This window comes from Macrobrachium nipponense, chromosome 27 (assembly GCF_015104395.2).
Source record: "Macrobrachium nipponense isolate FS-2020 chromosome 27, ASM1510439v2, whole genome shotgun sequence".
In the NCBI taxonomy this organism is placed as follows: domain Eukaryota; kingdom Metazoa; phylum Arthropoda; class Malacostraca; order Decapoda; family Palaemonidae; genus Macrobrachium; species Macrobrachium nipponense.
In genome coordinates this window covers 9,891,577-9,918,250 of record NC_087216.1, presented here as the reverse complement: position 1 = coordinate 9,918,250, position 26,674 = coordinate 9,891,577, and the positions used below count along the sequence as shown (strand labels likewise).

The 26,674-nt window shown below is 36.6% G+C and overlaps 1 protein-coding gene across 7 annotated transcripts in view; it reads left to right on the top strand.

The window, feature by feature from the left end:
- Nucleotides 1–26,674, top strand: part of LOC135200811 (glutamate-gated chloride channel-like) — a 517,881-nt gene that overhangs the window by 116,781 nt on the left and 374,426 nt on the right. For 6 of the 7 annotated variants that reach the window (XM_064229474.1, XM_064229473.1, XM_064229477.1 and 3 more), the window contains exon 2: nt 18,002–18,037. The exons of the other annotated variant lie outside the window; for it this stretch is intronic. In XM_064229474.1, coding sequence (XP_064085544.1) covers nt 18,013–18,037 — 25 coding nt within the window. In that variant the 5' untranslated portion in view covers nt 18,002–18,012. The remainder of the gene's footprint in view (nt 1–18,001; nt 18,038–26,674) is intronic. 7 annotated transcript variants of the gene reach the window in all.

Here is a 26,674-nt window from a genome sequence, read left to right as displayed (position 1 = left end):
GGAAATCAATAGAAAACATCTCTCTCCTCGTGGACGGGTGGTTTTCGCGCTCGGCTGCCAATACGGTGGTCCGAAGTTCGAATCCCGGCTTGGCCAACGCGGAATCAGAGGAATTTATTTCTGGTGATAGAAATTCATTTCTCGAATAAGTGTGGTTTGGTTCCCACAATAAGCTGTAGGTCCCGTTGCTAGGTGACCAGTTGGTTCCTAGCCAAGTCAAAATATCTAATCCTTCGGGCCAGCCCTAGGAGAGCTGTTAATCAGCTCAGTGGTCTGGTAAAACTAAGAGATACTTAACTTATCTGCCTCCTCTGTTGAGTTTAATGCAAAAGCAAAAAGCATATCGTCTCATGGAAATGTCCCAGAAACATTGTCTGGTCAGAGTTAAAATGGAAGTCAATCAGGCAATAATGCGTTGCATCTTCGCTTGACCATTTTGAGGTTCCAGGTGGACAACATCCCCAGTAGGGAGGCTTTTCCACAGTCCAGTGGTGTGAGGAAACAAGGACAGCGAGGCTAAACGTTTACTGAAACGTTTCTGCATGTTGGTGCTGCTGTTCAGCAAATCTGGTCGCTCTCGACACGAGAAGAGGTTCAGTGATCAACCGTGAATGTGGAAGATCTCTGTTAAAATACAGCTTATGAAAAACTGACAAACAAGAGACCATCCATCGATGATTTCCAAGTCGTGACTGCTAATGTTAAGAAACAGAAACCTATCATTATGAACCACTCTGTCTAAGAGATAAATCTCCGGCAGAGGCAGACACCCACACCAGAGAATACCATTGTGTTCTGCCATCCACGCCAGAGGATACCAGTGTGTTCTACCGTCCACACCAGGGAATAAAACTGTGTTCTGCCGGCCACACCAGAGAATACCAATGTGTTCTGCCGTCCGCACCAGAGAATACCAGTGTGTTCTGCCGTCCACACCAGAGAATACCAGTGTGTTCTGCCGTCCACACCAGAGAATACCAGTGTGTTCTGCCGTCCACACCAGAGAATACCAGTGTGTTCTGCCGTCCACACCAGAGAATACCAGTGTGTTCTGCCGTCCACACCATAGAATACCAGTGTGTTCTGCCGTCCACACCAGAGAATACCAATGTGTTCTGCCGTCCGCACCAGAGAATACCAGTGTGTTCTGCCGTCCACACCAGAGAATACCAGTGTGTTCTGCCGTCCACACCAGAGAATACCAGTGTGTTTCAGATTTCGCAGCTCTGCCTCCGAAATTGTTGAACTTACGCAACGTCAAAATCCGGAGAAAAATAATTTCAAAGTCCACAATGATGAAATGGAATGGATAGTAAAAATCTTCAAAAGCCTTAATAATCGTCACAAAAGCAAGTGGGTGTATTTATCTTATGCACCTATTTCCTTTACTATACATTATCCATGCCATTAAATCAATGTAAAAAGTTAGAGCAAATAGATTTGATGATTAAAGATGCAAGTGGAAGTCTATTCAAAGAAGGGGAACTTCGTGATAGGTAGAGAACTCCCTTCTTGATGGGCTGCTGAATATTGATGGCTCAACGGAACCGCGGTCATATGAATGGTAGAAGTTTTACTTGGGTGAGGTAAAGGCGAAATTACGAATGGGGTCCAACGGCTTGTGTTGAATGTGTGAAGGCGCTGAGGACTGAAGAGGTACAAGAAATACTATTATAATATATATATATATATATATATATATATATATAGTTTATATATATATATATATATATATATATATATATATATATATATATATATTATATATATATATATATATATATATATATATTATATATATATATATAGATATATATATATAACCTATATATATATATAGATATAAATAACCGAATCACGAAAGTTTGGAACGTGATAAATCCATAAATGAAGGTATAAGCCACGAAGGAAAAATAAACAACGGAGTTTCTTCAAGATCCTTCGACTCGACATCCTTTACTCAGCAGACAAACTGACTCACATGAGGAATTTACAGTACAGGAAAGGTCGTATAACTGCCTGATAGGGATTATAAGGAGGTTAGTACCTAGAATCCGGCACACCTTTCCAAATAAGTATAAACATGGGTACAATTTAAAAACAAAAAGATTAAGTCCCACTGCTCAGACACAGGGACAAGACAATTAAAACATTATACAGGGCGACAGCTCACCAATTCAGATCTTTGGTAAACAAAAACTTATTCACAAAACATATTAAACATACATATACAACGAAAATATCTCTTAAGGCAACTAATTTGTATTTAAGTCTGTAATTATATCTTTGAGGTCATTCTTAAACATGTTACAAATACAAGGGTCTAAATGAAACAGGCCACGACTAATATTAAAATTACAATGGGAAGTAAGTTGTATTATGGCAGATTCTAATAGATTTTGTGATAAGACAACTTTTGATCGGGCAATTACTGAACTACCAATCCAATTTATCCGGTGGTTATTTTCAATTAAATGAATGAATATTGCATTAGATGTTTGCCCAGTTTTTACAGAATATTTATGCTGGTTTGATCTTACTTCTAAGCCCTTGCTCGACTGTCCGAGATAAAAAGAGGGACAGTCCATACATGGAATTTTATATATTATGTTGTTGCTTTCCCTGGGGCCATTTTTTATTGACATTCCTTTTAGTGTGTTATAGGAAAAAATAAGGTTGACCTTAGAGGCTTTTAACAATGATTCAATGGTTTCAAATCCGTTAAAATAAGGCAAACTGAGAATGTTCTTAGAATTTTCTTTCTCCATGTTACTTATACTATAAAACTTTTTGTGGGTTTTATTATAATAAATATCTAATATATGTGAAGGATAACATAAATCTTTCCCTATTTTTCTTGTGTATTCAATTTCTTGATCCAAATATTGGGGACTGACAATGCGCAATGCTCGTAAAAGCATAGAAAAAAAATTTATATTTTGATGTTAAGATGGTGGCCTGAATAGAAATGAACATAAGTTAAGTTGGTTGGTTTCCTATAAATACTGAATTTACATTGAAATGGTTCTCTATGTATCAAAACATCTAAGAGAGGGAGGGAATTGTCTTTTTCCAATTCTAGAGTAAACTTAATCGATGGTACCTGGTTATCTAATTCAGAGAGTAGATCATTTACATCAATACCAGCAGGCAGAACAGCTAAAATATCGCCAACATATCTATACCACTTTTCAGGAATATAAATGATATTAGGTAAGTAGCGTTTTTCAAAGAATTCCATGTACAAGCTTGAGAGGAGTGGTGATAAAGGGTTGCCTTGTTATTACCAATTCCTTGAATTTTTCTTTCTCTTCTTGCTTGGCGGCTGCTATGTGCTGTTTTAACATCATGGCACTAAATTCGTTGAATGGGTGATTGTCATACCTTCTTAAACGGCTATTCTGTTTCCTCTTTTGAGATGTGTCGTCACTACCTTCTCCAAGTCTTATGGCTGCACATTCGACCAGAATTCGACTAAAGTCCCTGAAGAAGGGCCTTTCTGAACAAGTGCTCCCTAAATCCTTGCTGCCACGCCGTTTAAGAAGGTGTGACAATCACCCATTCAACGAATTTAGTGCCATGATGTTAAAACAGCACATGCAGCCGCCAAGCAAGAAGAGAAAGAAAAATTCAAGGAATTGGAAAAAAAAACAAGGATCTCTTTCAATCATTCCATCCCGGCTGATTGGAAGGACTTGCTGCAACGGGAAATTTACGAAAAACTACGTAGGACTACAGATGCCCTGAAAAGGAAACTTGACAGAAAACTCAAAAATCTTATTGACAGCAGTGATTGGACTAATTATGCACGTCAAGATTGTTGTAAACCTATCAAGTAAACAAATAAGTGAAAATATTTTGAGTGCGCTTGGATATGGTTTATCATTCTTTATAACAAGTTGACCTCCTGCTTTAATGATTGAGTCATCCCTAAGTAAATTTGAAAAATATTGTGATCTTCCTCAAAATCATTTTGACATAATTAAAGGTATTGGTAATGGAGCTGCCAATGTTAAGCATGAAAGTAACTTCCCTGCTCGCTATAAGAAAAGTTTGACTGATCTTAAGTCAAATAGTTTAGTAATTTTAGATAAAGCTGACTAAATATCACGTATGCAAGCTCTACTGGATGATGATGTGACTTATAAAAAGCTAACAATTCGAAATATATCACTAAGATCTTGTCCCCATTACTTGGAACCATCTCCGATTCTCATATTTATAATTCTCTAGATTTAGTTGATAAATTAAACAAAATTACTCTTTGCCCCACTGATAGATTCGTTAGTTTTGATGTATGTTCTCATTTTACTAAAGTCCCTATAGACTATTTTAGAATATGTTATTAATGAACTAACTCAGAATGAATTACCTCTACCTATAAGTCACATTATTTCACTATTACCTCTACCTATAAGTCACATTATTTCACTCACTAGGTTGTGCATTTGTGATTGTAAGTATATATTCAATGGTGAATTTTATCAACAAATATTTGGTTTGGCAATGAGCAACTTTATCACCACTCCTCTCAAACTTGTACATGGAATTCTTTGAAAAACGCTACTTACCTGATATCATTTATATTCCTGAAAAGTGGTATAGATATGTTGATGATATTTTAGCTGTTCTGCCTGCTGGTATTGATGTAAATGATCTACTCTCTAAATTAAATAACCAGGTACCATCGATTAAGCTTACTCTAGAATTGGAAAAAGACAATTCCCTCCCTTCCTTAGATGTTTTGATACATAGAGAACTATTTCAATGTAAATTCAGTATTTATAGGAAACCAACCAACAACTTAACTTATGTTCATTTCTATTCAGGCCACCATCTTAACATCAAAATATAAATTTTTTTTTCTATGTTTTTACAAGCATTGCGTATTGTCAGTCCCCAATATTTGGATCAAGAAATTGAATACATAAGAAAAATAGGGAGAGATTTTTGTTATCCTTCACATATATTAGATATTTGTTATAATAAATCCCACAAAAAGTTTTATAGTATAAGTAACACGGAGAAAGAAAATTCTAAGAACATTCTCAGTTTGCGTTATTTTAGCGGATTTGAAACCATTGAATCATTGTTAAAAGCCTTCAAGGTCAACATTGTTTTTTCTTATAATAACACACTAAAAGGAATGTTAATAAATAATGGCCCCAGGGAAAGCAAAAACATAATATATAAAATTCCATGTATGGACTGTCCCTCTTTTTATCTCGGACAGTCGAGCAAGGGCTTAGAAGTAAGATTAAACCAGCATAAATATTCAGTAAAAACTGGGCAAACATCTAATGCAATATTCATTCATTTAAGTGAAAATAACCACCGGATAAATTGGATTGGTAGTTCAGTAATTGCTAAATCAAAAGATGTCTTATCACAGAGTCTTTTAGAATCTGCCATAATACAACTTACTTCCCATTGTAATTTTAATATTAGTCGTGGCCTGTTTCATTTAGACCCTTGTATTTGTAACAAATTTAAAAATGACCTCAAATATATAATTACAGACTTGAATACAAATTAGTTGCCGTAGAGATATTTTCGTTGTATATGTATGTTTAATATGTTTTGTGAATAAGTTTTTGTTTACCAAAGATCTAAATTGGTGAGCTGTCGCCCTGTATAATGTTTTAATTGTCTTGTCCCTGTGTCTGAGCAGTGGGACTTAATCTTTTTGTTTTTAAATTGTACCCATGTTTATGCTTGTTTGGAAAGGTTACTCATTCTCCAGGTGTGACGGATTCTAGGTATTAATCTCCTTATAATCCCTATCTGTCAGTTGTACGACCTTTCCTGTACTGTAAATTCCTCATGTGAGTCAGTTTGTCTGCTGAGTAAAGGACGTCGAGTCGAAAGATCTTGAAGACTCTACGTTGTTTATTTTTCCTTCGTGGCTTATACCTTATATATATATATATATATATATATATATATATATATATATATATATATATGTATGTATGTATGTATGTATGTATGTATATCAGCAATCGTACGTTTCTGTACAGTGGTAATGCGGGATATTAGGATGTTTAATTATTGTATATTAATAATTTTTAATTAAAATTATACACAGACAGACAAAGTTCCCCTGGCTCCACTGGAAATTATTAAAAAAAATGCATCAGAGTTCCACGCTCAGTGTCCCTCGAAAGTTTTACCTTACTCCTATTGATTAATATTAAGATAAATTTACAAAACTACGAATCAAGTCATAGGTGTAGGCTAGAAAAACCATCACTGAACGAGGTCGAAGTGTGAAGTTTAACAACAGTGTGGGAGGTTTGCAACCGTAGAGGAGGAAATCGTATAGGGAGTGTATGGTTGAAAAGAAGCGGCTGAGTCCGCCTTGACTGGCACCCCATTAACGGGACGTCAGAGCTTCCGGACACACATAGGTGGTTTTGGGGCTCTCTGTTTTGATAAGTGTGCGATAGTAACGATAGTAGTTGGGTGTAGAAGGGGCGTGTTTGGCCTACGAGTTGGTTTAAGGGAAACCTTTTAAGTTTTGCATGATTATCACCTGGGTAATTTGTGTGGCAACTTAAAGAATGTTGAGGGAATTTATATAGAAAAGGGAGACAAAGCAATAAGGTTTGGTATTTGGGTGTGAAAGGAATATGCCGTTAAGCGTGCGATAGTGACGATAGTAGTGGTGGGTATAAGGAACGTGTTTGGCATACGAGAAGGTTTAAACTAAGGAAATGTAAGGTAAAGTAAAGTATATCTTAGTTTAACCAAACCACTGAGCTGATCACCAACTCTCCTAGGGCTGGCTCGAAGGATTAGATATTTTTTCGTAGCTAGGGACCAATTGGTTACTTAGCAACTTGACCTACAGCTTATTGTGGGATCCGAACCACATCGAGAAATTAATTTCTACCACCAGAAACAAATTTCTTTGGTTCCTCGTTGGGATAGCGGGGAATCGAACTCGGACCACCAAATCGGTAGTCGAGCACGTAACCGACTCGTCCAACGAAGAACTAAGGAAATGCATGGTTTCCATGCTTGTCGCCTCCGTAATTCATATGGTACTTAAAGGAACGTTAAGGAAATTTACATATATAAAAAGAAGATAAAGCAGTAAAAAGGGCTATCCTTGGGTATGTGAAAATAATATGGCAATAAGTGATAGGACAGATTGCGTAGCAATATAACAGACTAAATTCTTCTTTCGTAGATAGGCAGTCGTTCGTAGCATGAAGTAATAATTGATATAGTTATGAGATGAAAGAAATGAAGAGGTTATGATGGATGTTCAAATAGAAGATAGAATAACGGGTGTTGATTTTTTTACGTTGAATACTGATGGAATTTTTGTTCTTAGCCTCAAATAAAAATTCCATCAGTATTCAACGTAAAAAAATCAACTCCCGTTTTTTCTATCTTCCATTTTTTCTAGCTTCTAAACAACGCAAACACTACAATACCGAAAAGGAAAGCAGTGCAGCTTTGCTTTATGAAAGGATGAGAGGGAAGTTTGTTTGTGTATTGAATTTTCAGGGAAAGTCATATGACATACAAAGGGAAACATGTTCAAATACTAACAAAACCACTACTATGTCCCCATGGAACTTACTGCTCACGGTGTGCGCCCAATAATCCTGTGTAGGATGCCTGGTTCTTCCATCTCTTCCACCTCTCTGTCACGGCCCTCTGAAACACGCACACACTCACACACACACACACATACTTACATATATATATATATATATATATATATTATATATATATATATATATATATGTGTGTGTGTGTGTGTGTGTGTGTGTGTGTGTGTGTATGTATCACGTGCATGTCAGTGTGCGCGCACTCTTCACTTGTTTCTCTGTTCCTTTGTGAGTGAGTAACAGTATTTTTTAACTGTCAAGAAGTAAGCTGCGATGAAGTAAGCCTTCTCGTGGCAGTTTTTGTAACCTTCATGTGGTATTTTACACATGGCTAGCAATAGTCGCTGGAGGTGGGTATTTATATCTGCCTCTCTCTCTCTCTCTCCTCTCTCTCTCTCTCTCTCTCTCTCTCTCTTCTTATCCTTACTCTCCTCACCTACGCAACTCCCACCTTTTCATTGGGAATCCACCCCTCATGTCCCTCCCCCGTCTCCCGGAAGCCACCCTTCCACCTTTGCAGTTTCTCCCCCTCCCCCTTCCACCGTTCCTACATCCCTTCCACCCTCTATCTCTCTCTCCCTCTCCCTCTCCCTCGCGAAGACCTCCCTGTGTAGTCCTGGTTGCCATGACAACCTCACAAACTCTTCGACATGACGCCCGTTGGAGCTAATGCTGAATGCTAGGTTATGTTATGTTATTTGCCTTTCTGTGCATCTGTTATGGTCCCTGTGGGGACCCCTGTGGTTTGCAAGCGAGTCGTTGTTACATTTGCATAAATACTCCTCGTAATTGAGATTTATTTCTTGCCTCTGCTTTCGGGCGTGTCCCACCCAATTTTTTTTTATGGCCTATTGACCTTGTGACTAAAATATCGTGTCATTTGGGGCCACCATGGCTTCAGTATTTAAGTTTTTCCTTCGATAAGCGAAAGGTTTGACCAGTTAAACCTAGTGGTAAAACATTCTTCCGTAACCGAGTCACAATTCCTTTGTTTAGATTGACGTTGGATTTATGATTTGACATGATTTTTTCTTCTCTGGCTATTCCCTTTCTCTTTCGTTAACTCTGTTGATTTCTTGCAAATAATATGTCTTAGTAGGGGAAAGTTTTTTGGTTGATTTTTTTAATTTTTGTGATTTGTTCATCATTGCATTTCCATTGTCAAATCTGTCTCTTACGATTACACGGTATGATTATTATTAAGGTTACAATAACTATATCAACAGAACCCAATTACATCCGTCTAATTGGATTCTATTTCTTTTTCTGATCCATGATCTGAAATTGATTTGGCAGCCACAAACTGCTGAATAGTTCCTCTCTTGATATGAATATTTTGGGGGGTCAAATATACAATTAGTTTGGTCTGAATGTAGGGCCTGTTTTGCTTTGAACAAATTTCCCCAGCCTCTCTCTCTCTCTCTCTCTCTCTCTCTCTCTCTCTCTCTCTCTCTCTCTCTCTCTCTCTCTCGCTGGTCTTATAGCTATCTGAATATAGGGTCTTTTTTTGGGTTGAACAAACGTTTCCAGTCTCTCTCTCTCTCTCTCTCTCTCTCTCTCTCTCTCTCTCTCTCTCTCCTCTCTCTCTCTCTCTCTCTCTCTGGTGCTACTGGATTAATATTCGGTTGTTCATTTCAGATGTATTTTACCGTTTGTTTTTAGTTTTGAAACTGATGTTTTTTACATTGTTGTCTGCACTACCATAGTTATAGCGACACGGTGATTTTGAATAGCAACGCTTTAGTATTTATTATTGCAGTGTATATGACTTTCTTTCAGTCTTGTCTTATTTTCGTAAGACTTTGAAGGTCGATAGCCTTGTTGCTGAAGCGAATGACAACTAAACCTGCACGTTTAAGAGAGTCAACCTCGTACAAATTTTCTAGAGTGAACTGTAATTTTAATCACGATGCTATAATCAGCACTTTTTACAATTCACTTTTGTCGTAGGCAAAAGCAATTAGATCTCTGTTCGTTGTCATTTGCCACCGTTTGAACCATTCATTTTCCCCCACATTTTAATTGAAAACTTGCTATTGCTGTTCTATGAAACATGAAGGTGTTTCATACATCTCAGTTTTATTTGCACGCAGAAGCTTGCAGACAAATAAGAACTGACGCTTCATGAATGTTGACATTGAATTTTTTTTTATTCTTGTTTCATAATTCACTGTTACACTTAAAGTCTCCACAGGTCGCCACGTTGTTCATTGAATTACAAAGTGTGCTATCGACATGAAGTGGACAGAATTCCTTTGATGACTGACTTACCTCAGGCAGGACTCCCTTGGAGTCACAGCACCTCAGTGGCGTGATAGGTATGGTCTTGTCCTGCCACCTCGGAGGCCGCGAGTTCGGTTCTCGGGGATTCCATTGAGGTGTGAGAGATGTGTATTTCTGGTGATAGAAGTGCACTCTCGACGTGGTTCGGAAGTCGAGTAAAGCCGTTGGTCCCGTTGCCGAATAACCAGTGGTTCCGTGCAACGTAAAAATACCATACAAACAAACAAACAAACAAACCCTTGGGTTCACGTTCGTCCTCAATCATAAGTTAGCGTATGCCCATATGTCTTTTTTTTTTTCTTATTTTCCCTTAGTGTCATGTGATCTCCAGTATCGTCACCACTAAAATTGGGAATTTCTTTGCCACTTCCGCTTTTGTTATTACTTCTAGGAAAGGAGCTTGGTTTGTCATCTTAATAAAAACAGAACATTTATACACATCTTATCTTACTGATTCCAAGTTAGCTCTGGTAAATATTTTCCTCCTCCATCAATCCCTACTAGAAAACGATTTGGTAGAAGAGTTTTAGTAAATTAGTTAGAACACGATTACTTTACCTTTTGTCTATTAGTCACAAAATATGAATATTACTACATTAATCTCTACTAGAAAACGCTTCGGTATAAGGGTTTAAGTAAAGTAAGTTCACGTTTAGTTTGTGTTTTGTTTATCAGACAGAAAATATGAATATTACTATTATTTTATCCATGAATAGCAGGAATATACTAGTAACGTTTTCCTATTATGTGTGAACTTCTCGATTTCTTTACATTTTTTTTGATGCGCTTGGCACCATGAACGTAGAATCAGAATTTGAAGGCCAATTTAAGAAACCCAAATTATCAGTGGGTGAGTCTCACCTCTAGCACCCGAGTCACGAAGAGGGACTTTGCACTGTTCCCGATTATACATACTTACATAAAACTGTTGATTTCAGACACAGTTTGCTAGAGCTGGTATAGATTCAGCTTCAGCATTGTAACGTAGTGATCTAGTTGTGATTCATGTTTATGCAGAAATGTTGCATACAGAAGTAACTGGTCACTTTTACCAGATATGTATTTGTAATACCCACAGTGACGTCATAATGTCTGTTTTTCTTCTCAATTTTTGGATACGCTTGCCTCTTCAAAGCGTTGAATAAGAAGAAGAAAAAGAAATAATGCCTTCAAGCGGGATTCAAACATGCACGCATTGATTTGGGGTGAGGTTAAGCAAAAGCACTGAGCCACAAAGAAGGGCATATTTATAAATGGGAACAGAAATATATCCTTGTTCGTTCCCAAGTATACCTTAGCTTAATCTCCCCCAAACTCGAATATGAGTGGATTCGATTCTCCTAACTGGGAGTTGGATTCAAGGCTTGGGAACGACACGAGTATCCCAATATTGTGGGCATTTGTGATGCCACAACTTTCTCTCAAGTTTTTTATATCATCGCAGTGTATGAAGAAGTTAGGGGCTACTGTGGCATTACAAATATAAACACACATATATATGTGTATATATCTATATGCATGTGCGTATTTGTTCTGTGGAATAGTACAATTTTTAAAAGGACCCCATTCAAACTGGATGGCATCTAGTGGAGTTATTTATTCAAAAACGTTATAAGCTTTCAAGGGCAAACAGTCATCGTTATCTACTCTCCAGTATCCTTGGATACTTGGTAATGATATATTAGATATACAGAGAGAGAGAGAGAGAGAGAGAGAGAGAGAGAGAGAGAGAGAGGCACGGAAGTTAACGTGCATCGTGCACACGCATACATATGTATACATGTTAAGCAGAACTTTACAAAAATGTATTTTTTTCGAGCAGATTTAACAGTTTTCCAGGTTTAGAAAAAACTGAGTCGCATATACTTACTGTGGCATGATGACTTCCAATTCTTCAACGACCATGACTAATTTTTTTTTTTTAGATTTAATTCCTTTTTACTATTACTACAAACATGAAGTCCGACACATATTTTTTTTATGAACAGTGTTCGACTTTCCTGGATTATTCTCTGCGTTTTGAATCTATTCTGTCACGAGTCGAATTCGAATTTTTGTATTTTGGTAGTATTTTTTATTTTGGTAGTCAGTTTTAAACAAGTTTTTATGATTTACGCACATATTTTTTGTGACCTCTTTTGCGGGATTGGATTTCAATACTTCGAGCGGAAATTTAGTTGCATTTTTGGCAGTTTTAAAACATTTTTTCTTGCCCTTTTTTGCGGGATGGAATTTCAGTACTCCATCTGAATATTTAGTTGCAAAAGATTAAGGATCTCAAGTAGGTCTTTGGCCTCTTAACCCATTTAATAAATGCGTGATCTAATGTTATGCCGATGCTACTAAGAGTATTGGGACTGACTGTAGTTGATATATCACTTGATAAACGCTAGTTCTTTTACTTTCCTTTTTTTAATTTTGAAAAAAGGTCAAAATCAGGTCAAAATCTGTTCATTCCAGTTTGACGGCCACAGACGTTCATGCCTGAAACTATCAAACGAAGTGCAAAGGTCTCCAAGTTACCAGGTTACAAATGTATCCTTGATCGTGTGAATTAACCAGTATCGGTAATCTAAAGCACTCAATAGTTAGTGATTATATTTCGACGGTAACATGGGAGCTACAATCATTGACGCGTGAGTTCTAGACAATTTGGTATTCAACACAGGCGTTGGAGGAAGCCCCCAGTGGACTCGAACGCGTACGAGATCCTCGCTCTTCATGTGACATATATGTCTTATAGTTTTACTCTCCCCTGGATCGTTACTCGCTGGGAAGATCTCATTGCTCGTTGAAGCTCATTTTACCTGTTAGCTTCCTCTTGCTATTTTGAAATATCTGCTTATTTTTGCATAGTTCTCGCTGTCTGCTGGTATAGTCTTGTGCCCCCCCCCCCTTTTTTTTTTAATACTCTTGTTCTCTTACTAAGAGTTATGGTTCTCAGTGGCGTGGTCGGTATGGTGTTGGCGTGCCACCTCGTTGGCCGCGAGTACGATTCTCGGGCATTCCATTGAGGAGTGAGAGACGTGTATTTCTGGTGATAGAAGTTCATTTTCGACGTGGTTCACGTAAAGCCGTTGATCCCGTCGCTGAATAACCACTGGTTCCATGCAACGTAATAACACTATACAAAAAAAGAAAAAGAAAAACAATAACTCTTCTTCTCTGTGCAAAGGGTTTTGTTGTCTGTTGGAAAGTTGCTATCGTTTAGGAAGCTAATTTTAGCTGTTTGAAATGTTGTGCTACCTGCTAGCTGTTGAAAAGTTCGTTATTGGTTGGGGAGTTATTGTTGCTTTCAGAAAGCTCCGGGCACTTGTTCTAGCTACCTGTTGGAGAAATTGCTGTTGTCTGTTGAAAATCCGTTACCTGTTAAAATGAAGTTCTTGAAACCTGTTGAAAGTCCCGTGTTTTCTTGTTCAGAAGACCTAGTCGGTCCTGTTAAGGCGACCAGTACAGTAATACTAGATGGAGAGTTTTCGTCTTTTGTATGCTACTGTTTACCAATATATAAACAAATAAACACTTGAAGGGAGACAAGGGGGGGGGCCGTATGTGCAAAGTATGAAAATAAGTTTCCTATTATTATACAGGGTACAAAAGATTATTTTAACAAATAACAATGATAATAATATCCTATTTCAAATATTAATAGTGTAATTAGCATACAGTAATTTATTAAAACACTTTTCAGTTGCAAATGTACACCCAGATATCCTTTTATTTACCTAAAACTTACACATAGCATAATTATTTAAAGCCAGGGACGCAGTGTTACCATGCGAAAACACCACAGGCAGATGGACAGATGGAAAAAAACAGAGTATAGTCGGTCCTGTTTAGGCGACCAGTACAGTAATACTGGATGGAGCGTTTCGTCTTTATGTCTACTGGTACCAATATATAACAAATAAACATTGAACGTAGTCAAGTATGAAAATAAGTTTTTAGAGCAAAAAATCGTCTTTATGTATACAGGTACAAATGTGTAAGAAATAAGCATTGAGCATAGTCAAGTATGAAAATAAGTTTTTATGTATACAGATACAAATGTTATAACAAATAACCATTGAACATAGTCAAGTATGAAAATAAGTTTTTATGTATACAGATACAAATGTTATAACAAATAAACATTGAACGTAGTCAAGTATGAAAATAAGTTTCTATGTATACAGATACAAATGTTATAACAAATAACCATTGAACATAGTCAAGTATGAAAATAAGTTTCTATGTATACAGATACAAATGTTATAACAAATAACCATTGAACATAGTCAAGTATGAAAATAAGTTTTTATGTATATAGGTACAAATGTTATAACGAATAACCATTGAACATAGTCAAGTATGAAAATAAGTTTTTATGTACACAGGTACAAATGTTATAACAAATAACCATTGAATATAGTAAAAGTATGGAAATAAGTTTTTGCAGCAAAAAAAATAATCATATCATTGCGACGTCATCTTTAAACGGGAAAAGGAGCTCTTCCTGTTACGGTTTAAAGATGAAGCTGGAATGATGTCATTATTTTTTTTGCTGTAAGAACTAATTTCCATACTTTGTCGTGTGACAACATCAGCCGAGATTAAAGATCACCAGGGAATGTGTTGTCGTTTAATAGCGCAGTCTTAACTGTTCTTTTATTGCTTTTGCACCCATAATGCTATGACAGTATAAGGAATCTAATAAAAACCTTAGTAAAGGGGGAAAATGATAAATGATAGGAAGAGGAACGCCTTCGAGGTTGAGCGCCTTAGTGGCGTGGTCGGTATGGTGTAGGCGAACTACCTAAGTAGCTGCGAGTTCGATTCTCGGGCATTCCATTGAGGGGGTGAGAGATGTGTATTTTTGGTGATAGAAGTTCACTCTCGACGTGGTTCGGAAGTCACGTCAAGCCGTCGGTCCCGTTGCTGAATAACCACTGGTTCCATGCAACGTAAAAACTTCAAACAAACAAAGCTTTCGAGGTTGGATATGAACTAAAAACGTGGATATCTTGAGGCTGAATGATTTTGACGGTGAATAACCATGAAAATACGAAGTGTTCTCAAGAACGATTAGACTTGTCTCATGATAAATTCACCGGGCTAGGATACAGTAAAACATTGCTAAAAATGACTGAAATAATGCCTATACTCTGTTTTTTTCCATCTGTCCAGCCGCCTGTGGTGATTTTGTATGGTAACACTGCGTCCCAGGCTTTAAATAGTTACGCTATGTGTAAGTTTTAGGTAAATAAAAGGATATCTGGGTGTACATTTCCAACTGAAAAGTGTTTTAATAATTTGCTGCATGCGAATTACACCGTTAATATTCAAAATAAGGTTATTATTGTTGAATGTAAGCTGAATGTAACTATGTAAAGCCCGGGACGCAGTGTTACCATACGCAAACACAACAAGCTGGTGGACAGATGGAAAAAAACAGAGTATAGTACGTAAGAAGAGCGTCAATACGTCCAAACTTTAGTAAGCGAGCTCCACGACGCAGATTCTAACCAATCAAAGATCGTTAATATCTTTATATGTTCATTCAGGATCCACCAAATTGGACGACTCAGTATTTTGATGAATGTGCCTCTCGAAATACAAGATCGAGTTTGTCGTGCAAGATTTGTAATCTGCATATTGGGGACGACATTTTACTGAATGAAATGTAGTACATATTTGAGAGGATCAATTTTGACAGTATGAATATCGAAGATCGGTAATCATCTGAGCGCCAGAAAGCTCAAAAGTATAGTGAATTCAAAAGAAAACTTTCGGAAAACCTTTTGACATTTTGATAATCCTGTTGAAGTGTTTCTGGGGCTCATGATTTATGCTGCTGTCATGGAACGACCGTTTGTTTCCTTTTCTGTTCCTTTAAATATATATATATATATATATATATATATATATATATATATATATATATATATATATATATATATATATATATATATATATATACATATATATTATTTTGTTATTCGAAACTTTATATTCACGTCATTGGCTTTTTCGATTGGTCTTTGAGAATTAAGTGACGGATGGGTGTAGTTTATTCAACTGTCATTACAGCATCATAGGTCTTCGTGGTTCCTAGTATGAGCACACTGAACGAATAAGTTATATATATATATATATATATATATATATATTATATATATATATATATATATATATATATATATATATATATATGTTCATTAAGGGCCCATAAGTTTTATGCACAATGTATTAGGGGTGGCTCGAAAGTTACTGAATTTCATAGCAAAGATAAAAAGTTCTTTTCATTTATGTTTTCATGATCAGTTTAGTCTTCACGTAGAATGGAGTCGGTAGCTTGAGAGTACCATTTTATTTTGGAGGAATCTCTCTCTCTCTCTCTCTCTCTCTCTCTCTCTCTCTCTTCTCTCTCCTCAATCCTCCTTCTCTTCTCTCTCTCGATCTCTCTCTCTCTCGTCTCTCTCTCTCTCTCTCCTCCTCTCTCATCTCTCTCTCTCTGCAAACGTCTCAGCAAAAAGAGGGCCGGCGTACGTCGTCTTTTTGTAACAGTAATTTCCTGAAATATCAAAGACAAAAATTTAATGTCTTACAACGGAGTAGAGATATGATGAAACCTGTGACTGCTTGTGCGCTTGTTCCATATGAATGTTTGCTCATTTGGAAAAAATAATGATGGTAGGAATAGTCATTCAAGCATTCAAGGAATGTACGTATCCGAGCTTATTCGCGAATCACATCCCATTCATGCGTATTTATCGTTCAAGAATCTTATTTATTTGAAAAGTTTTGGCAATGAGAGTAAGTTTGGTCATAATCTGTGCCGTTACACAAGAGCTGAATTACGTAGGAAATGAAGATATCATAACCGTCCCCTATTACTGTTGTTTTAGTATAGGTCATAAGCAGCCCTATGATTTCTAGGTAAGGATGTTCCGAGAGAGAGAGAGAGAGAGAGAGAGAGAGAGAGAGAGAGTCTTTTGAGTTTCACAAGGTCGGGAATCGCAGTGGCGTCAAAGGAACGTTCGACCATGCTGCTCATGACATTTATTGACGGTTACTGAAAATGGTGTGGCCACATCCAGGTTTGCTCATGACAACCAATTCCATCGCTTGATCTTTAAGGGAAAAGGGATTGAAGCCATTTAAGATTAGGGTTCTGACTACAGAAAGGGTCTGAATCCTTATAAGGGATCAGGAGAGTAATGAGTAGAAATAAATAGGTATAATTATAATAATTGGAGATTTTGTTACTCTGGAATTAGGTCATGACGGAAAAATTATGAGGATTTTAATTTAAGTCTGATACAGGAAGGTACAAATATAAGTTTTCTGTAAGGATAAACTTTATAGACGTAATATAAGGAGGTTGCTCATATTTCAGAGAATAGAGCTGCGTTTAACTATTCTTTAACTCTATATCTGTTGCACAGTGATAAGATATTTTTTGATATACCATCGTAAGACCACATCGGTTTTAGTTATTCTGTAAAGATGTTAGAACTTTTGGGTGAATATAAGAATGGTAAAACTATTTTTGTGTGTAATTGGAGGAGGATAAAACGTAAGTGGAAGCTGTACTGAAGTTAATGTTGTAGGCTTCCTGTAATAGTGGCTCAGTTGTTGCTAGTGATGTAATGTTGGATTACAAAAAGAAATAAAAATGGAAACAGTGTACAATGTATACACGCATTATATATATATATATATATATATACTAAATATATATATATATATATATATGTATATATATATATAGTATATATATAGATATATATATATATATATATAGAAAGAACGTACGTATATATATGTATATATAATATATATATAGATATATATATATATAATATCATATATATATTATATATATATGCGTATATGCATAAATAGTGTCATTTGCATAAGTATGGGCAGATTATACCTAAAACAAGTGCTTTTATTATTTTGTAATATCGGTTCAAAAGCAGGTATTTTCAACTGACAACCATATCATATAAGCCTAAACGTTGACGTTGTACTTGAAAAATGATAGGACAAAGTTATTTTATTCTGCACAAAAAAAATGAAATCTCATTGTATTTAATTTTCAATTTCAGGTAAAGATTGAATGGTGAACGGCAGCGTCTTTCAAGGTCTGTTGGATGATGATTGCTTTTCTCACTGTAGTTTTTCTATATTTTCGTGTGTGTCTTCACGATCTTGTGACCTTGCTTTATATTTTTCATTCGTATTTTTTTTTTGTTTTTTTTTTTTTCTTGCGTAGTCTGCACATGTCCATGACCTTATTTTTCCTGTTTTTATATACTTGTCTGAGTGGACTTTTGACCGTCATTGTGGTCATGGTTGGGGGGGGGGGGGGGTTGTTTGTTGAAGGGTTGTTGTTATAGCTAGTTTAGGAAAAATTTTCATTATTTCTTGATATATGATAAGGAGGAGGTGCAGGTTTTTTTTTATTATCGTTGTTTTTTTGTTCATATGCCTAACCTGTTTGCATGTTCTGCTAAACAAGACGTGTCTAATTGTTTAACCGAATCGTATTCATATTTTTGTTAGTTGCATGGCACGACCATAGTTATTTTCCTTGAGTTTCGTTCCATTCGTGATATTCTTTTTGTTTTCAGTGGGCTGATTTTTATGCGACTGGTCTGATTATTCCCGTGCAGTTCAGTAAACGTGTAGCAGTGCTTTTTTTCGTTCTTTTATTTTTTCTCGCATATCTGTTATTTATGGTGTCAGTTTGCAATCAAAGTATCTCATGCATTAACAGTTTTGGCGCTTGAGGTTTTTGCTTTATTTTCTTTCCTGTTGTTTCATGTGATTTTTAAAAAATTGTTTGTTACGAGAACATCTCTGTCCAGTAGTTGATTTTATTTAGAAAAAATGACTTGTGACAGTTGAAGGAATACAACAATATCCGCTTAGAGATTAAGACTTAATCGTATAATAAATTTGGGTAATATTGTTCATTTTGTTCAAACCTGCCTTTGACATTAGCGTTAAGCGTTGATTTAATGAGAGATTCATTTGTAACGTTTCTGTGTCAGAATGCAAATGAATCATAATGGCTCTTGGCTCTGTACCTCTGCAAATTTTTTTTTTTTTTTTTTTTTTTTTTTACTGGGTGATTGGAAAGGTCACTCTGTTGGCCATGACACTAATATCTCATCAACGACAGATTTATTTTTGGTTTTATATTTTTTTTCCATTGCTTGCAGTGTATGTCGGTTTTATTAAGATTGTAAGGTTTGATCTTTAGTTGTCTCAGCAGTGATATTACGTTATACACGATAACATGGAAAATGCATTATGCAAGCAAAGCTTAAAACTCATCTATTGCAATTGTCATATTTTTTTTCCCTCATCGCATGCAGTATATATTGACTTATTGAATTTATACCATTTAATCAGCCTCATTGCCATGGCAATAATAGGTCATAAAATACGATGAAATGGAAAAAATCATTATGCACACGAAGCAAAAAATTCTTCTGCTGCAATTAGCAAATTTTGTATTTTATTTTTTTTCATTTCGTGCAACTTACATCATTTCATCATCTCATTACCACAATAGTAATTATAAATGAATTACGGTAGAATGAAAAAAATAATTATGCATGCAAAGTATAAAACTTTTGTTGCAATTGCGCGGAAGTTGAAATTATCAACACTATTTAAAAGTTTGCCTGCCTGTCTCTTCACTGCACATTAGAATTTAGGTCTTCCTCTCTTGCGAGGGTCATTCATTTTTCATTTTTCCTTTTGTCAGATAATCCTTTTCCGATTGGCTTTACTGCCGCGTTAAGGACATTCATTGTTCGTTGCTCTCGTAACATTACTCTCCAATAACTTTTCTGATCGCAAATGGTAGAATTATTTGCAATAAGCTATTGACGAATATTTTTCATTGTGCTCACTTCACGAAGAAAAAGCCATCGCAAAAAAGTACGAATAATGTAATATTGATCGTCCATGACAATGTCATGCAGTTGATTAGCGATTTTTTTTTATTTGGACCCAGAGAATCTTCTATTTTTCATTGAGTTCTGTTCTTGACAAAACCCCATTGCCAGAAACTACGGATCATGTAATATCAATCATTCATGCAATTGAATAGCGAATTTTTTTATTCGGACCTAGAGCATCCTCTTTACAAAATTTTATATCAGAGAAAATTTCGTCTCTGAAGATGGCCGATAGACAGACTTCGATTTCCGAAAAATATGAAATATGAGTTTTCATACAATGTTATAACTTTCATGAATGAATAATTATTAGAGAATATTTCTGGATACAGGAAATAGCCGTCGATGACAGCACTCGGACAGTGTTAGGAGTTCGAGTGTATCCAAACTCGGACAGTGCGCAGGCGCGGTCTTCATTTTTTTTCTTATCTTTTTCTTTTACCAAAACAATGTCCACGCGTAAATGTATAATTCATAGATAAACGCAGTATATTTTATAGTTGATAGTGACCTTGCTTCCGTGCGTGATACTCGTGCAAATACGTTTGGCATACATATATACTAACACACCTACACACAAACATATATATATTATATATATATATATATATATATATATATATATATATATGTATAATAATAATAATAATAAATAATAATAATAATAATAACCTAATAAAATAATAAATAATAATAATAATAATAATAATAATAAAAGAATAATCATCAAATAGTAATATAATAATAATAATCAATAATATAATAATAATAAAATAATAATAATAATAATAAAAGAAGCCCATAAAAACGGACAGTAATTACTATACTTCAGAGACTGCTGTCTCTCTCTTCATTACCTACCGGAAGAGAGAGACAGCACTCTCTGCAATATAGTGCTTATATGTACTATAATATATATACTAAATAGTGTTAGTTTGAATTGCAACACTATTCATTATTTAGTTACAACTCTCACTGACATATACATAATAGAACATCCGTAGCGATACTGATACATGTGAACATGCCATTTGAATTTAAATTACCTGGAATGTTTTGGTTCTCTCTGCTCAGCTACGTGACCGAATGATGTAGTGAAAAGCTTTCATGTTTAAATGATAGATATTAATGGATACCTCTGAATATCACTTAATTTTGATAAAAGAATGACTATTGAAATTCAAATGGGATTAATACGCACGGGTATTTGTTAACAATGAATAAATAATACCATTCTCCGAAGATCATTATGAAACACTAGTGTTAGTGACTTTTTAAACACTATTTCAACATAAGTTTCCGTAAAAAGGAAAATTAACACCTTTGTCTTGAATTCTTAACCAAACATCTACATCCCAGTCTTGAAACTATTAATAAACATAGTATCTCAAAACTTGCAATAAATATGAACTTCTCACAACGATTAATAACATCACTCTCTCTAAACTCTGGTTATGCATCGGCTCATCTAAGTCTAAATAAACATCAATGTCCCAGACCCTGAGTAATAGGGCGCCGAATTATCCTGATGGCATCCGGCGCTTGGGCCTCAAGACCTAAATTTCAAAATCAGTCAGTCAATCAGACCAAGAGTAAGCATTGGCATACCTCCACAATGAATAAGCATCAGGGAGCCGTAATCTATGAGCAGATATCATTATTAACAAATCCTTAACTAACACCAGTAGCCAAAAAACGGTAAGTGGACTCCATTATTGTTAAACCCTAAATTGAAAACGTAATGGCACTCCATTATCATTAAACCCTAAACTGAAGGAGTCCCTAAAAACATTGCACAAACACAGGTGTCATTAAACCCTGTGCAGACATTAGTAACACTTCCCATCAGTCACAGCATTAGCTCCCTTTAGCCAGAAATATTTAGTAAACACCTGCATTGTCAGACTAGGAATGAACGTGAACATGGTTCTTAGAGGGACCAATCTTTGTATTCACAAACACCAGATAGAATTCATGAGGTGCGAGAGATGTGTATTTCCCTCTCGACGTGGTTCGGAAGTCACGTAAAGCTGTTGGTCCCGTTGCTGAATAGCCACCGGTTCCATGCAACGTAAAAGCACCATACAGACAAAACAAACAAGTATTCCAAAATATCGGGAATTTGGCAAGTATCTTCCTGCATAGCAAGTGAACACGTATCCTTAATCATGGGATGTAAACCGATATTAGCGTATATATCCTAAATCACGGAATGTAAAAGAAATGAAATGTTAATATATGTATCTCAAACACGGGATGCAAAAAAATGAGATATTAGCATATGTATCCCAAATCACGGGATGTAAAAAAATGAGATGTTGACATATGTATCCCAAACGCGGGATGCAAAAAAAAAAAAAAAAAAAAAAAATGAGATATTAGCATATGTATCCAAATGACGGGATGTAAAAAGGAGATAACATATGTATCCTTGATCACGAGATATAAAACATTTATCAACAAATGTATCCAACTGCTTACGGGATGTAAAAAAAGGAGATATTGATACATTTGTCTCACTAAACACAGGATTCCTATCGGTACATCTAATTCTGCATTCACCTCAGGATCCTGTAGGACAACTATGCCAGCTCCTCCAGTTTGGGGGGAACCATCGCGTTATTTTTAAGCAAATGCCCGACTTAACCTTGGAGCTGTGAAATTCCAAAGTTGATAAAGTACAACAAGTAAGAATTTAATTAGTGTTATAACCCACCCCACCCATCCCCCAACCCCCATCCCTTTGATCCCTACCCCCCTGACCGAGTCATACCTCCAGTCCTTGGGAAAACTAAAGCTGTCACTTGTACAAAGTTCTGGCTCCGTAGCTGGAGGGCGTTTTAAAGAAAGATAAAACGAGAGAGAGAGAGAGAGAGAGAGAGCAGGGCGGGGGCGGAGCGTTGGTTAGGGTGAACGGAGAAGTAAAAACATTGACTTTACGAACAGACAAACGAGAGAGAGAGAGAGAGAGAGAGAGAGAGAGAAGAGAAGAGACTGTACGAACCGACAAGGAACTGTTCAAGTGCAAGAGAGAGAGAGAGAGAGAGAGAGAGAGAGAGAGAGAGAGAATATGATCCAACATCAAAACATGAAAACGTACAAGAGAGAGAGCGGGATGGAAAGAATAGTGGGGTGGCTAGGCTCCGATCTGGTTGTGGGGGGGGGGGGGGGGGGGGGGGGGGAGATGGGGGTTTACGTTGACTATGTGGACTGACAAAGACTATGTAAACGCCGAAGAGGACAGAGGGACGAAAGAATAAGGGCATCAAAGATATAATAGCAAGTGGAATGACAAAAGAAGTGGATACTATAAAGTAACATAACATAGGTAAGTAAGAGCACACATTCAATATATAAATAGACACACACACACATATATACATGTGTGTGTGTGTGCGTATAAATGAGAGAGAGAGAGAGAGAGAGAGAGAGAGAGAGAGAGCCTGATGATAGATTACACACTTATATCGTATTACTGCCGTTATTATAAAAAAAAACCTGTTGGACCTGACTGCTATATAAACTAGAAAGTATCGCATCAGGTTATAATTTTACCCCTAATTAGGATCACAGATATGGCCGGCGGAATTGCATCTGGGCTCATCATGTAGGATATCGAGTAACTTGTCTAACTTAAGCTTATTCAAAATTGTTGAAACACATTAAGGGCTGGCAAAGCATACGTTGATTTGTGAGTTATCTCGGCAGAATGAAACAGCAGGTCGAGGTAGAGATAATCTGCCAATAGGTTTCGGGTTTTAATGGCTGTGGCGTTGGACGATTTGGAAATAAATCCTCTTTAGTTTTGTGGGTGCATGTAATTTTGAAGCAGTTGTGCCTACGTTGGATGATACTTCAGTTTCATCGGCTCCAGTCAAAGTTAAGGAAGATCATGCAATTAATTACACTTTTGTGAAAGTGTACGCACTTGATCACATGTTTGGTCATATTCCCCGTAGAGGGGGGGGGGGGCGGTTAGTGCCGTCAGTGGACATCATGCGGTGCACTGTAGGCATTATTTAAGGTTCTTTGCAGCGTGCCTTTCGCCCCTAGCTGCAACCACTGTAGTTCCCTAGATTCAACTCGGCTCGACTAGTCATATTTGGGTGTTGGGATCACTTTGGGGAGCAGTGGTATCTAATTAGCGAGATTGTGTCACCCATAGCAGGTGCACGGTGTTGGATTGAGCGCCTTAGTGGCGTGATCGATATGGTCTTGGCCTGCCACCTCGGTGGCCGCAAGTTCGATTCTCGGGCATTCCACTGAGGCGTCAGAGATGTATATTTCTGGTGATAGAAGTTCACTCGGCGTGGTTCGGAAGTCACGTAAAGCCGTTGGTCCCGTTGCTGAATAACCACTGGTTCCGTGCAACGTAAAAACACCATACAAACAAACGGTGTTGGATTGGATTATAGAATTTAGGCTTGAAGGCCAAGCGCTGGGTATGTATGAGGTCATTCAGCGCTGCAAGGGAAATTGACAATAAGGAGGTTTGAAAGGTTTAAGAAGAGGAAATTTATTTTTAGAGAAGATGGAAAATCAGATGGAAAAATGAGAATATGAACGGAGGCACAGAAAAAGGAATGAAAGAAGTTACAGTTAGGGGCCTAAGGGACACTGCAAAGAGCCTTAGGTAATGCCTACGGTGCACCACGCCAGGTGCACTGACTGCACTATATCCCCCTTAAAGGGTCGGGGTGTACGGTATTGTTACCACTATTTGAAAATGCCCCAATACCTGTGTCGACTGCCTACGACGATTGTCTTTCGATTTTACGATATTATTATTATTATTATTATTATTATTATTATTATTATTATTATTATTATTATTATTCAGAAGGTGAACCCTACTCACGAGAAACAGACTTTAAATTCAACCTTCCAGAGAATAATGTTTATTAGCAAGTAAGAGAAGGTGAAGGGAAATAAAGGAAGGCGAGGTATGCGCTTAAATTGTTATAGACTTCGTAGATGATGAACCGTAGATCTTTTGCTTGATGTTTTTTTCGTTATGGCATTTCCTTCTGAGCGAAAATACGCGGTGATGGAATGATCTTGATTTCCCTCCGATGCGAAGGTGCTGGAAATCGTCCCCGATGAAGGTTAAATTGTTTGTGTTGCGCTCAGAGATAGATCATGCTATTTAGATAATTTAGAAACTGATCACAGTTTTCACGAGAGAGAGAGAGAGAGAGAGAGAGAGAGAGAGAGCGTGTTTGTGTGAATAATAACCTAGATTATTTAAAAGAATTTTATATATATATATATATATATATATATATATATATATATACATATATATATATGTGTGTGTGTGTGTGTGTGTGTGTGTGTGTGTGTGTGTGTGTGCTGCAAATGACAGTCGAGTGAAAGCAATAAAAGCAATTACCTTAAGCCACCAAGCAACTGCACATCTTTACCGACGCTACCTTCGGAACACTTTATGTCATGTATATAATCACTTATTATTTTGCTTCAAGTATGTACCCATAGAAAGCTCAGGCGCTATTTTTTCGCCCGAAAATTTGCAAAGCAAGAACCAAATACAGACAGGATAGCGAGGATCTCCTTGAAGACTTACGTAGATTGAGAGAGAAACCTATAAGCAGGGATAATGAGAGTCGGTTATAAGGACAAGGATGAGAGGAACCTTTGTGTAAGGGCAACAAAGGCACGCAGATTTGAGGGTTCGAAAGTTCCACTCCTTCTCCAGCCTGGATACCTGGCAGGCCTAGTTGGTGCCGATATAATGATTTAATAATAACAACACAGCTACGCTTGATACTGAGAGAATAGAGTGTGTGTGGGAAGTGTAATTGACCTTATATTGCACGAAATTGTATTTTGAGAGAGAGAGAGAGAGAGAGAGAGAGAGAGAGAGAGAGAGAGAGAGAGAGAGAGAGAGAGAGAGAGAGAGAGAGAGAATCTAATCTGATGAATGAATTGCCTTCGTCGATGTTTTCAGAATAGGAATCAGATTATGGTAATGAAATGTCTTTGGCTCCTCTGAAGGAGAGAGAAAGAGAGAAAAATTCAAAGAATAATGGCATGATTTTTTTTTTTTCTATCCAAGACAGACGAAGGGCATCAGCCAGAGAGATGAAAGTATACTTCCTGATCAGGTCTGACCAGATAAGACTAAATCTTGAAGGGCTTTTACCCCGTCTGTTGCTTTCTTCCAGTTCCTGTCAGAGATCCCAGAGAGAGATTCGGATAGACGCTGCTTATTTCAAGGAGCGAACTTCTTCTTCGTTGACCTCTGTTTCGGGGATGGTCAGGTCACTAATGTGATGTCGGAATTTTTATTGAAAGTCTATTATTGTTTTCAAATATGAATTCTATAGTAGGAGTAGCAAGTGATGTGGGAATTTTAATGTTAATTTGAATGTTTCTTCGAATATGAGTTCTGGTGGAATTTTTTTTTATCTGATGCCAAATATGAATTCTAGAAGCAATAGCAACTGATGTGGCAATTTTAATGTTAAGATGATTTGAATAATTCTTCAAATATGATTTCTGGTGGGAATATTTGCCTTTTTTTCTTTAATCTGATGCCAAATATGAATTCTGGTAGCAGTAGCAACTAATGTGAGAATTTTAATGTTGAGCTGATTTGAATATTACTTCAAATATGATTTCTGGTGGGAACTTTATTTTTTATTTTGAAATCTGATGTGAAACATATGTTATCTTACTGAATTTCTTTTTTGGAACATGTTTTTAATCTGAAGAGTTTTTCCCAAATTTGAATATAAATATTTTGAACCCCTATGTGGAGCTTTGGCTTTCTAATTTGAGTTTGTG